The sequence below is a fragment of the Camelus bactrianus genome, chromosome 1 (genome assembly GCF_048773025.1).
Source record: "Camelus bactrianus isolate YW-2024 breed Bactrian camel chromosome 1, ASM4877302v1, whole genome shotgun sequence".
Classification (NCBI taxonomy): Eukaryota; Metazoa; Chordata; class Mammalia; order Artiodactyla; family Camelidae; genus Camelus; species Camelus bactrianus.
The window spans coordinates 114,464,393-114,477,434 of NC_133539.1; the positions used below are offsets into that span (position 1 = coordinate 114,464,393).

The 13,042-nt window shown below is 37.5% G+C and overlaps 1 protein-coding gene across 3 annotated transcripts in view; it reads right to left on the bottom strand.

Moving 5' to 3' along the window:
* The window catches only part of UBE2E2 (ubiquitin conjugating enzyme E2 E2), a 326,256-nt gene that overhangs the window by 304,675 nt on the left and 8,539 nt on the right, over positions 1-13,042 (bottom strand). For all 3 annotated transcript variants that reach the window (XM_074371691.1, XM_074371697.1, XM_045511241.2), the window contains one exon: positions 5,246-5,296. In XM_074371691.1, the coding sequence (XP_074227792.1) occupies positions 5,246-5,296 (51 nt within the window). The remainder of the gene's footprint in view (positions 1-5,245; positions 5,297-13,042) is intronic.

The window sequence follows — 13,042 nt, forward strand, 5'->3', positions numbered from 1 at the left end:
GAGTTCGGAAATAAACCTTCACATTTATGATCCATTGATTTTTCAAGTAAGGATATGAAGACAACTGTAGGGGGGAAATGGTCTTTTCAGCAACTGGGTATCCAAAAGATGAACAATGAAGTTGGACCTCTGCCTCACACCACATACAAAATGGATCACAGACCAAAATACAGAAACTAAAACTAAAAAATTCTTATTAGAAAAATGTAGGTGTAATCTTACTCTTGGGTTAGGCAATTGTTTCTTTAAAATGATACTAAATACACAAAGCAACAAAAGAAAAAAATTGGACTTCATCAAATTTTAAAACTTTAAAGCTTCAAAGGTCACTATTAAAAAAGTGAAAACACTATCCACAAAATGGAAGAAAATATTTGCAAACCATATATCTGATGGAACTTGTATTCAAGATAAATAAAGAACACTTACAATTCAACAACAAAAAGACAAAAACTCAATTTTAAACTACTCAAAGAATTTGAATGCACATTTCCTCAAAGAAGATACAAAAATCTCTAATAAGCATATGAAAAGATGGTAATCATCATCATTATTCAACAGAATAATGCAAATCAAAACCACAATGACATAATTCTTCACCCCTCCCAGGATGGCTATCATCAAAAACACAGACAATAACAACTGCCAAGGTTGTGGAGAAACTGGAATTCTCATACACTACTGGTAGGAAGGTAAAATGGTACAGCCGCTTTGGAATAGTCTGGCAGCTCCCCCAAAGGTTAAACATAATTACTATATGACCCAGCAATACTCCTAGGTATCTATCCAAGAGAAATGAAGACAAATGTCCACAAAAAACTTCGTATACAAACGTTCACAGCAGTTGTATTCACAATAACCAAAGAGTGGAAACAACCCAAATGTCCATGAACTAGTGAATGGACAAATAAAATGTAGCATATCCATTCAATGCAATATTATTCAGAGGCAAAAAAAAAAGTAAAACACTGATGAACATTACAATACAGCTGAAACCTGAAAACATTATGCTTTATGAAAGAACCCGACAGTCACAAAAGACCACATATTGTATGATTCCATTTACACAAAATGTCCAGAGGCAAATCTATAGAGACAGAAAGTAGACTCATAGTTGCCCAGGGCTCCATGGTGGTAAAACTGGGAAAGAGGGAAAGAGTGATTGATAAAAGGTATGGTGTATCTTTTTAGTGTGATCAAAATGTAAAATTGATTTGTTTGATCAAAATGTGTAATTGACTATTCTGGGTATAAAACTCTGTGAATACACTAAAAGCACTGAATTTTACATTTTAAATTGTATCTCAATAAAGCTGTTACAATTAAAAAATAAAGCAGAGCCTGTGCTCAATGAGATCATTGAAACAGCAATAAAAAGTGAAAACTGCTAGTGTAACTGAAGCACACCCTCTTTTGTAGTATTTTCTCCTATTATCTGCTCAATTACTAAATCAAAAGTCAAAATCAAAATGAATCATTTTACCATAGTCAAACTACTTTCAAAAAGTAATAAGGACCTCTGTCATTTCCATGCTCATAAAGCTAACATAAACTTGGGCATTATCAGATCATAATAAAATTTGGATTTAACTTCTCTGCAATACAGAGAAACAGGTTATCCTTTGGATAACAAAAATTTTTAATTTGAAAATGTTTCTGGCTAGCTGCCAGTTCTCCACCAGCACCAAGGAAATAGAAATGAACACACTAGGACACTACAGATTTAAGATCTGTTTTTGACAATTGTGAAGAATCCTGAAAGTCACATCATAGTTGTGTACAAGCTAAGCTGGTGTGCAGGGCACTGAGGTTGTGAGCAACTCTAGCCAACAGCCTAACACCTCCAACTCAGCGGGGTCATGAAAACATTTATGGATCTGTAGAGGCCTCTGGATGGCACCCTGCAAATGTCATGGGTCTATTATGTTACCAATCATAAACACCAAGGCCAAGAAAAATGTATTCTACTTTCTATAGAGAATACTCTAAGTATATAACCAAGTTTCACCCAAATTATGTACACCTTTCTAAGCCTATGGCCCTACACATGCTATGATTTTATCAACAGAAACTTTTTTCTTAGATATACCATAAAGTTTTGTTTTTAAACATTAACTCTGATGCTATAATATAAAAAATTCAACCCAGCTTTAAAAAAACTGTATTATTGCATTTTTACCTCAAGGACAACAAAAAATGTGAAAAGAAAACCAGAAGATGTACAGGCATGTGTTTCCTATAAGAAGAAATAATTTAACCTATTATCACATTATTTTGTGGATGCTCTTTTAAAATATTTAAGTTCATTCAAAACCTGAAAAGATCTTCAACAATACTACAGGAGAGGACATGCCATCTGCTTCAATATGAACCCAGCAGTTGCTTGACCGGACATCACATAAGAGATGAACGGAAATTCTGAGGTCCCATCTCTAACATGACATACACACAGAACCAGGCTGGACTAGCTTCTTAAGGTTCCAGGAAAAAAGAATAAACCACTCCAGGTGGAATGTGATACACACTCACCCTCATGGAGACAACTAATAGATAAAATCCTCTCCCCTCTGATTGCCTAAATCCACAATCCTCACACACAAGCCTTATCTGTGCTAGTGAGTTAATAACTACCCAAGCAACCAAAAGGTAGGATTTTGAGAGGCAGGTGTCCCAGGAAAGGCAATACACAAAGGGAGTACTAGGTGAATGGAATTCTGACTCTTTCTATTAGGCAGATGGCTTTAATTTACCACATTTCTATAAATTAATTCATTATAGTCATTAGGACATACATGAAGGCAGCACAGAGCTTTTAAAATCAACCACAAGAGCACTGTTTGTTTTGTGCCAAAAATAAACCAAACTAAAATTATTCTCTAACTTCTCTTTCTCAAGATAGTAACCACATTCTCACTGAAATACAGACAGGGAGATTTACTATAAACCACAATCAAATGTTTGACACCAAAAAATCCAAAGACCACAGTAACCCACTTGACAAGCACACTGAACGTCTGTATCAAGCAGCACAAGCACACAGGGAATGTGGAACTCACCCCACATCCCCACTAGCCACAGCCTAGAGGGCCTTCTGCTTGCAAAAGGGGAGTACCACGTACAATGGAGGTAGATATGACCTTTATCTCTGATCAGTCCAATCAACTACTTGAGGATCAATAAAAGGAGCCAAAGCCACTGTACCAGTAGACCTTGCTTCTAAAGCAAACTAGCTATGCAATCTCCATACTGTTTAAAGAACTTCATTACAAATTCCCATAAGCCAACAAATTAACCAAAGGAGGTATCTTTCCATGTCAATATCTCAATAACACTGTGGGGAAAAAATACAACTAAGTAGCTATCTCTCCTGAAACCGTCTGCAGGGCTTATTATATGTGACGGCTACATTTAAAAATGAAAATTATTACGTATATTTTGCATTATTTATAAAGAGCTTACATAACCAGTAATGACACATTAACTAAGGCTCAACAAAAAAGTAAATCCCCAAATTTCAGATGACACCATAGGTAAACTTCTCTTTTTTACATTAAATAGATCTCTGGTATGTTTTCATTTATCTAAGTAGTTACCATTATATAATTCTAATTCCTTTCCTCAGACTCTTAAGTTTTCATGCATGTTTATAATATATTGGTTTAATCAAAGTTAAATCATTATCTGTGGCTAAATTAGACTAACGCATTAGAAAATAACATATCTGATAGTAAAGTTGCAAACAGTCTAATCATCACATGATATTATATGTGGATTTCATTTATCAAAAATGAGCCTTAAATAAGCTCATTTTTCAAAAGCAGTTAGTTTATTTTGCCAATAATCTGTTGTCAAAATTTGAGCAAGTAAGTGTATAAATTAAGTTCACATATTTTCCAGTTCAGTTGTTTGTAAAAAGGAAACAAAAATAATATATGTGATAAAAGCCTATTTTTTAAAAATTCAAACCATTAAAACAAATGCTATCCTAAGAAACAAGGGATTTTAAGTTTAATTCAAACTGAAGTTTTTCCACAAATCAATCCACTTATATGAATTGGCTACCAAAGCCTAAACACCAGTCTGCCATCTGAAACAGCTTTGATGAAACACAGTCTTAAGGGTGACAGAAAACTCTTAACTGTTCAACAGTTTTACCTAACAAAGAATGATTTGTTCTAGCTGAGTGAAACAGTCTTTGAACATTATTACTGCAAGTTTATATACCATTTATGACTCTTATGTAAAGAACCATATTAAATTCACCACAAACATCAAGTCTTATTAGAATCTTCCCTATACAAAATAGTTGTCAACCAGCCACACCAGCCATCTGCAATATTTTCACTTTCATTAATAACGAGAGTTGCTATCTTTGCTTACATATAAAAATAAGATTGGTAAAATCATAAATCATACCAAATAATGCATTCAATATTGCATTCAAACTTGCATTCAATATTGGAAATCTGCCCTCTCACCTTTAATGCACAAGCCTACCAATTTAAACTATAAAACTCCATGTTGGCCTGGTTCCAATACTGACCTCATATCAAAAAAAGAAAGAAATACCTTAAAATAGCCAAACACCGTCTTTCAACTACTGCACCAAGATAGTATAAAGTAGATTATTTCTCTCCACTTCCTCTATGAACCTGCATATCATTAACTATTTCCAGGTGCACACTTTAACTTCCTGTAAGTAAGCTCTGACCAGAAAATTCAGGGTTGTGGTCATAAAGGAGAAAGTGCTTAAAATTTAACACCACTGCCTCCAATTACCCATTCTTACTTAGCCACGACCAATGACATAAGAAATAATGTAAACCATGAAGAAACTGTTTAATGCACTTTAAAAAATCAATTTCCAACAAGATAACAACTGAACAATTATCAAATAACAAATATTTTAGTCATACTATTATTCCATCATTAAACAAATCATTTACAACCCCAACACTTCTTCCACTAAACGATCATTGTATTTGTCACCCTATAATTTCATCATCTTATTGTTTCTGCATTACTCCTTTTTTGGCAATTCCACGCTACCACCACAAACATTCCTGCTGAATATCTCATTTCTGCACAGAGACAATCACTACCACTATCTTCCACAGTCATTTAAGTCCAAACCACATGATGTTTTTACCAATTAATCTGACTACAACCACAGTTGCACATCAGACCAACAATTCAATTATATCTTCTGCAAAAGATACAAATAAATAAATCCATAAGTACTTACCTACAGTTGGGAGGTGGGTCCAATGTAATTTCTGCAAGTTCCTTCTGAATTCTTTAAAATAAAGACAAAGAAAGTTACATTAAAATGTCTTCACTCTCTTAATATTCCATTAAAATGTTACACTTTTACACTAATATTTCCCATCTGTATGCTTTTTATTTGAAGCACTGTATAAATCATCACATACAATACCAACAAAGTAGAAATTTCTGCCACGTGTTCGGCAACGCGCCTACAGAGTGACGAGACTGGCCACTGTCGACATGTGTAGCCTGTGGAGGCAACACTATGACTTGGAAGCTAAAACTTAATTCAACCACTGGTAACACTAACCATAATTTCTAGTTTAAACTGGAAACGTTGGCCACACAATGTACAGATCACTCCAACTTCTGATTTGCACTAGAATACCCCATATGTGATGCAAAGATGATCATATTAAGTTGAATCCAAGCATCCTGATTGAGCCAATCAGTTGGTGGAGAAAGGATTATCAGGATCTCATTCCAACACCTGAAACTGCTAGCAAAATATAAATGGTAGTCTTCCCAGAAGCCTCCAGGCCGCAGAGGGTTGCAGCTTTCGAGTTCAATAAGCCTTACTAAAACTCCTTTTGCTGGAACTATCCTAATAATACGTAGATAATTATTTTAATGTAATTGTGTGAGCTTCATGAAAAAAAAAAAAAGAACGTTTTTTTACAAACATGTTTTCGCCCTCATGTGTTCACTTTTTATTTTTAACTGCATCTAACTCCTATATACATACACAAAGGCTAAGTGTTATACTGTTTTGTAAGACTAAGCAACCTCTTAACTGTCGTTCATGTATTAACCGCAGGCTTTCTTTTTTTTTTTTTTTAGGGTACAGGCATCCATATTTTATTTTATTTTTTTATTTTTTAACATTTTTTATTGAGTAATAGTCATTTTACAATGTGGTGTCAAATTCTAGTGTAGAGCACAATTTTTCAGTTATGTATGAACATATTCATTGTCACATTTTTTTTTTTTGCTATGAGCTACCACAGGACCTTGTTTATATTCCCCTGTGCTATACAGTATAATCATGTTTATCTAGTTGGCATAATAAAATTCCAGTCTGTCCCTTCCCAACCCCCGCCCCCCTTGGCAACAAGTTTGTATTCTATGTCTATGAGTCTGTTTCTGTTTTATATTTATGTTTTGTTTTGTTTTGTTTTGTTTTTAGATTCCTCATATGAGCGATCTCATATGGTATTTTTCTTTCTCTTTCTGGCTTACTTCACTTAGAATGACGTTCTCCAGTGACATCCATGTTGCTGCAAACGGCATTATGTTGTCGGTTTTTATGGCTGAATAGTATTCCATTGTATAAATATACCACTTCTTATTTACTCAGTCATCTGTTGATGGACATTTAAGCTGTTTCCATGTCTTGGCTATTGTAAATAGTGCTGCTATGAACACTGGGGTGCATGTGTCATTCTGAAGTAGGGTTCCTTCTGGATATATGCCCAGGAGCGGGATTCCTGGGTCATATGTTAAATCTATTCCTAGTCTTTTGAGGAATCTCCATACTGCTTTCCACAATGGATTTCCTTGCTTCCCTCTCCCACTCTTAATGATTTAGATGTCTTCTTTTACAATTTTGTGTTTATTCTTTTTGTAATTCATGGCAGTTATCTCTTTCCCAGTTATGAGTTTCTCATTTTTGTAGCAGCCTGCTTCTTTTCTATTTAGAGTAGACCTGTCAATATTTCTTTTAGCATGGGTTTAGTGTGGGTAAACTCTTTTAGTTTTTGCTTATCTGTGAAGTTCTTTCTCTCTTCTATCCTAAAGGATAGCCTTGCTGGATAGAGTATCCTAGGCTGTATCTTTTTTTTCATTCAGGACTTTGAATATATCTTGCCACTCCCTTCTGGCCTGTAGTGTTTGTGCAGAGAAATCAGCTGAGGGCCTTATGGGAGTTCCCTTGTAACTCACTCTTTGTTTTTCTCTTGCTGCCTTTAGGATCATTTCTTTATCCTTGACTCTGGCCATCTTGATTATGATACGTCTTGGTGCGGGTCTGTTTGGGTTCTTCCTGTTTGGGACCCTCTGAGCCTCCTGTACATGGATATCTGATTCCTTTAGGTTTGGGAAGTTTTCAGTCATGATTTCTTCAAATACCTTTTCAATCCCCTTTATTCTTTCTTCCCCTTCTGGACCCCCTATTATGTGTAGATTGGCATGCTTTATATCATCCCCTAGGTCCCTTATATTGTTTTCATTGTTTTTTATTTGTTTTTCTCTCAGCCATTCTGATTGGGTGCTTTCTGTTGTCCCGTCTTCTAGGTCACTTATTCGTTCCTCTGCATTCTCTAGCCTGCTTTGTACAGCCTTTAGGTCAGCTCTCATCTCAGCAAGTGAGTTTACCAATTCTACTTGGTTCTTCTTTGTAGCTTCTATTTCATTTTTGACATATTTTATATCTCTAAACACTATTTCTTTTAGTTCGTTCAGTACTTTGATCACTCCTTTTTTGAAATCCTGATCTAGCAGGGCATCAATGTCTATTTCCTTGATTGTGCTTTCAGGAAATTTCTCTTGATCTTTTAATTGGGAGTGGTTCCTCTGCTTCTTCATATTGCTCATATCTCTCTGGCACTGTGGCTTAAGGAGTATCAGTTATCTAGTTCTCCTGGAGACGCTGTGCTCTTAATGATTTTATTGAGAGGTCTTTGTGTCTTCGCCCTGTTTCGCAAACTCAGCTTGCTGTTTCCAGAGGCCCTCTGTTGGAGCCCTCTTCTGTGCTGCTCCCAGTGGCTGTCGGCTAGCAGATCATGCCCCCTCCCAACACTGGGTCAGGTGCTGAGCTCTTATCCAGTGAGGGGGGCGAGTCACTCCCCCTCCCAATGCTGCAGTCAGATGCTGCAGTTGGGGGAGGCAGGTGGGCGGATCGTGCCCCCTCCCAGCACCGTGGTCAGGTGCTGCATTCCTGCCAGGAAAGCGGGTTGCCGACCACCCTTTCCCGGCGCTGGTCACTCCACTGCTCTGTGCAGCTGCCTGCTCCGCCTCGGGACGGCATTCTGAAGGTGGGCTCGGGGAAGACTGCGGACCGGCCCCGCCTCTGCTCCATGCCAAATCTCAGCTCGTTTGTCTTGGCGGGGCGAGTTCTCTTAGGTGCCAGGGCAGAAAGATTCTATCTGCCTCCAGCTGTAGACAAGTCTGAGTCCTGCCTAGGAGGTTGTGGAGCCCCCGGGTGCAGATTCAGGTCTTGGCCCCGCCCCCACCGAGGCGCTGCACACAGGAGAATATGGCAGCTGTGGCTGAGCCCCGCCTCTCTTCTCACGAGAAGTGCCAGTAACGGCGGCGCAGGTCTGAGGAGACAAAGGCTATGGCGCCCCTCCCCCTAGGGCACATCAGCCGTGTTGCTTTGCTTTTTTGCAATTTATGGGGGACCGAGGTTGCTCTGCTCCATTTCCCCTCCCAGCCACGGCACACAGCACCCTGCAGTCCCCGGGGGCCACCTCAGTGCAGCTGCCCCCGTCCTCCATCCAGCTCAGGCCACCTGCCCCAGCCCCAGCTGTGGGCCCACTTCTCGGGCTGGGTGTTGCGGGGACCCTTTGTGCCCATTTAACTCAGTTCTGTTGGTCAAGGGGTGCTCGGGGCAGATCTGAGCCTTGGAGGTTCCCCCTCCGTCCCACTGGCCTCTCCGTTGGAGAAGGGGGTACCCAGCGAAAGAGCGCCAGTCCTCCTTTGCTGCTCCCTCCCCGCAGGATCAGTCCCGCACTGTTTTGGTTTTTCTTCTTTCTTTTTTCCTTTTTTCCTACCAGATTTTTGGCGTCTTTGTCTTTCGGAGAGGGCGATGTTCTGTCGGAGTTCAGCAGGTGCTCTGGTTGGCTGAGTAGGTCCGTAGATGTGAGTTTTGGTGTATTTGTGGAAGAGGGTGAGCTACAAGCGTCCTTCTACTCCGCCATCTTGCTTCTCCCTTAACCGTAGGCTTTCTAAAACTAAATTTTTTTTTTAATTCTCAAAGCCATTTCTTCTCCTTTGCCTTGGTTTTAAACTATTAGACTTAACAGCTGGCTGCCTGCTCTCTGGTAGTTATCGGTATTATATGGATGACAGTTAAGTAAAGTACCATAAAAAACAAGACTCTGAACAAAAAAAATTCTCAAACAACTTCATTCTATGTCTTTTTCAAGACAACAAACAAAGCTGTCAGAATTGGTGCGACTCCTCCAGGATGACTGGCCCCAACTTCCCAAATGAACTGCATGCTACAGATCTAATTTTCACCTCTCAACACGATGATTCAAGGCTGGGGAGACATAACGAAGCAGAGCAAGACTAACAGATGTAAAGCCCCCCAAAAATCTTCATTTTAATTCTGCTAATTTAGAGTTCTTGGGGGAAAAGACTGCTCACACCTGCTTTCTCTCTAGGCCTCAGTTTTCTGCCCTATGAAATGAAGAGGCTAACTAGGATAAATTCCATGATCTCTTATTTTTAAAACATTAGCTTTCCTTCTAATACGGGTGATAAGATGTGTTAATATGCATATGAGGTACATATGGCACACAATTAAATAAGGTGGGGCACAGGTTTTGCCACAGGTGGGACAAAAAGGAATAAATAGCAAAGAGAAGGGGGTGGTCACCAATGGATGAGAAATTTCAGTGTGCTTCTGGAAGACAAAGCAGGTGGTGTAAATCAAGCAGGCTGAGATGGTCAAGAGGAGCTGCAGACATACACGGACATAAAGACACATCATTCAAGGGAAAAAAGACAGAAATCCCAAAAGAAAAACACCTGTATGAGAAAACTACAGATCAAATAGGAAAGAAACTAAAATCTGAAATAAGTTTAATAAAGTAACAGACATTAAGGGATTGAAAAAAGAGATTTGATCTATTTTGCCTAAATGCCAAGACTCATTGGGTGGCTGTGCGATCATGACATTGGACTTGCAGGAAATCCAATCCTAACACCCTGTTGGGTAAATCTACAGATAATTTATTGGTCTTCTACTTACAGATAAAGCACAGAAGACAGGTTGTAGTTGCAGTACACAATATATATGTTATTAACCTTGAAGATGCAAAGTTAAGTGTGGCTAACAGAAACCAACTAAAAATGGACAGGGGATGGTTGTGAGTAGATGGAAAGAACAAAAGTGTTAATATCCCCACTTTACAAAGTAGGGAGCCAAGGAATACCGCTGAAATTTGAAGGAATAATTAATAGCGGCTTACATATATAGACTAAATAGTTTAGAAAGACAATCAGTACTCTCTCGTTTTTTTTTTTTTTTAAAGAAATGTAACTATCCTTGACTGGGAAGAGGGAAAAGAAAGGAAGAGCAGGCAAATAAACTACATCCTCAAATTTCACAGCAAGGAGTCAAAGGATATAATTTAGGTTAACAATTCCACAAGCAGGTTTAAGTATATTATTTAGCCTTATGTAGAAAAACCATTAGAAAGACAAACCAGAGATGGCCAAGAGGGAATGGAATTGGGATAGGGAGAGTGTTTCAACAGAAAACTGTTGCTTTCCATTAAAAAATGTTTCTGTGCTATTTAATTTGTTGCCAGAAACATGAATAATTTTGATATACTGTTTTTAAACTAAGGGGACCAAAGGACAGGCATTCAAAAGAGATTGCTTAAACTGTCAAATAAAACTATTTTTAACATAAAAGAACTTCTTTGGGATTTTCAAATGACTCATCTTGCTTTATGCTTATACTGTCCCTTCTGGTTTAAAAAACTGATGTCATAATTTTGTCACAGAATTCTATAATGAAACTTGAAACCCCTCCAGATGTCTATAATTCTAAATCTAATTATTCAATACAAAAAGCAATTTACTGATAAACTTGACAATTCTGAGCAGCAAGTCAATATATTACAATATATTTTGAGTCACCTGCTACCAAAGAACAGCTGTATTTCTCCTGAAAGAAAAGATTATACTAAGAATTGCTATTTAAACGGTTGCAAGATGTCCTGCTGTTTTCAATGACAGCAATTCAATTCTATCTCAAAAGTTGTGATCATGTTATGTATTAAGTTTCTCAGTCTTGACACGTGGAGTAAGGAAGATAGCTATTTCAGGCAACGTCCCTTAGGGCGAGGAAAAATGAAAAAGCATCAATAATTCACACTTACAGTGTACCTTTTACATGATGATCTTAGGCTATTAGAATTGAATTAAATAAATCTCTCAGAATTCTCTAAGTATTACTGTTTTATCAGTCCCCACTTAAAAGATAAGGAAACTAAGGCTAGTTACTATACACAAGTAAGGTGAAAAGACAAGCAATTATCTTGCTAAGTCAAACAGACAGACCTCTCTCTTTTCAGATCTTTTAAGACAAAATTATTTCTTTACACATAAATCAACTAGACAATTGCCTAAATTTCCAATTTCTGTCCCGCAGTGCCACTTCTTTAGTTATTCTGACACAGAAGTCAGCAACTACACAAAGTTCCCGAGACAACAAGTCAGAAGCAAAACACAGACTAAATCTCAGTTTGGAAGACTTCACCTAATACCTTAAATGTTCCAGGAATGGTTAAGTACTGCATGTGACTGTCACCTACTCAAAAGAAAGAGGAGTTGGGGACAGGGGGCAATCATCACTCATTCAGACTTCACTGAAGAGTACGGTACCAAAATTAGACACAAATGGAGAAGATATGAAGCACTCATTTTAACATCAACATACTGGATTAATGGTTCAGAAAAATGAAGCAGTGTAGAGGTACTGACATGTTTAGAACACAAACACTTATTAGGTTAAATAAATTCAGTAACTCACTCAGGACCAAGTAGAACATGAATAGACAGACATAGGGATTCACAAAGCTGTTTTCTCAACAGTTATTTTTTAAAAAACCCTGCATCCACTTAGATGACTTCCTGTATTCCTCTACGGTCCTCATTCCTCAGTTACCCAAGGACTTCTATTCTAACCAATTCAATCAACTGGCCAACACCCTCCAAAATGAACTCATTCTCAAGAAGAAAACATCATGTAACTAATTACCAAAACTTTTTAAAGCTCAAAGTAGTCTCTGAATTAATCTAGAAAACACATAGCCACCACAAATAATAAACATAGAGTTTAATTCTGAATGGTGATATATACCACGTAGCTGTGATTCTAAAAACCACTGATTTTTAAGACACCCTCGATTAATGATTGTGCATATCAACTGTAAGATGCATCTTGATTTCAGGAACAGTAAAAAGTTTCTAAATGCACATTCAGAATCAAGAAAAAACAGTAATTACAAAAGATCTATAAAGAATACTACTTCATTCTCATGTGGAAAACAGTTAGATGAGGCCATATAATAAAATGTTCACGCTGGAATACACTGAGATCAACCTTTCGACCCAACAAAAATTTAGTTTAAAAATCAAGTGTCATTCCCACAACAGTATTACATTGTGTCCAAAAAATCACAATGTCTACTCTGAACAAAAGTAATATGGTACAAATATGATTTAAAGTTCGCATTCACAGGTGTGTCAACCTGTGGAAAAAGCAGCAGAGTCAATTCAATGAAGAGCTCAAAATAAATGTTTTACTGAATTGACTAGTCCATTTAACAGAATCATCAGAATTTGCCATTGCAGACATAATTCAACTACAAATATAACAAAAAGAAATATATATAACAAATATAATCAGATATACAGCAAACATAACAAAAATGATACAGACATTTTCAGGAGAACATATCTTGATAAGAGCATGCCAATTTTTAAAGAAACAAATTCATGCCAAAGAAGAGCAAAAATGCATCAAAGAAGTAACTAT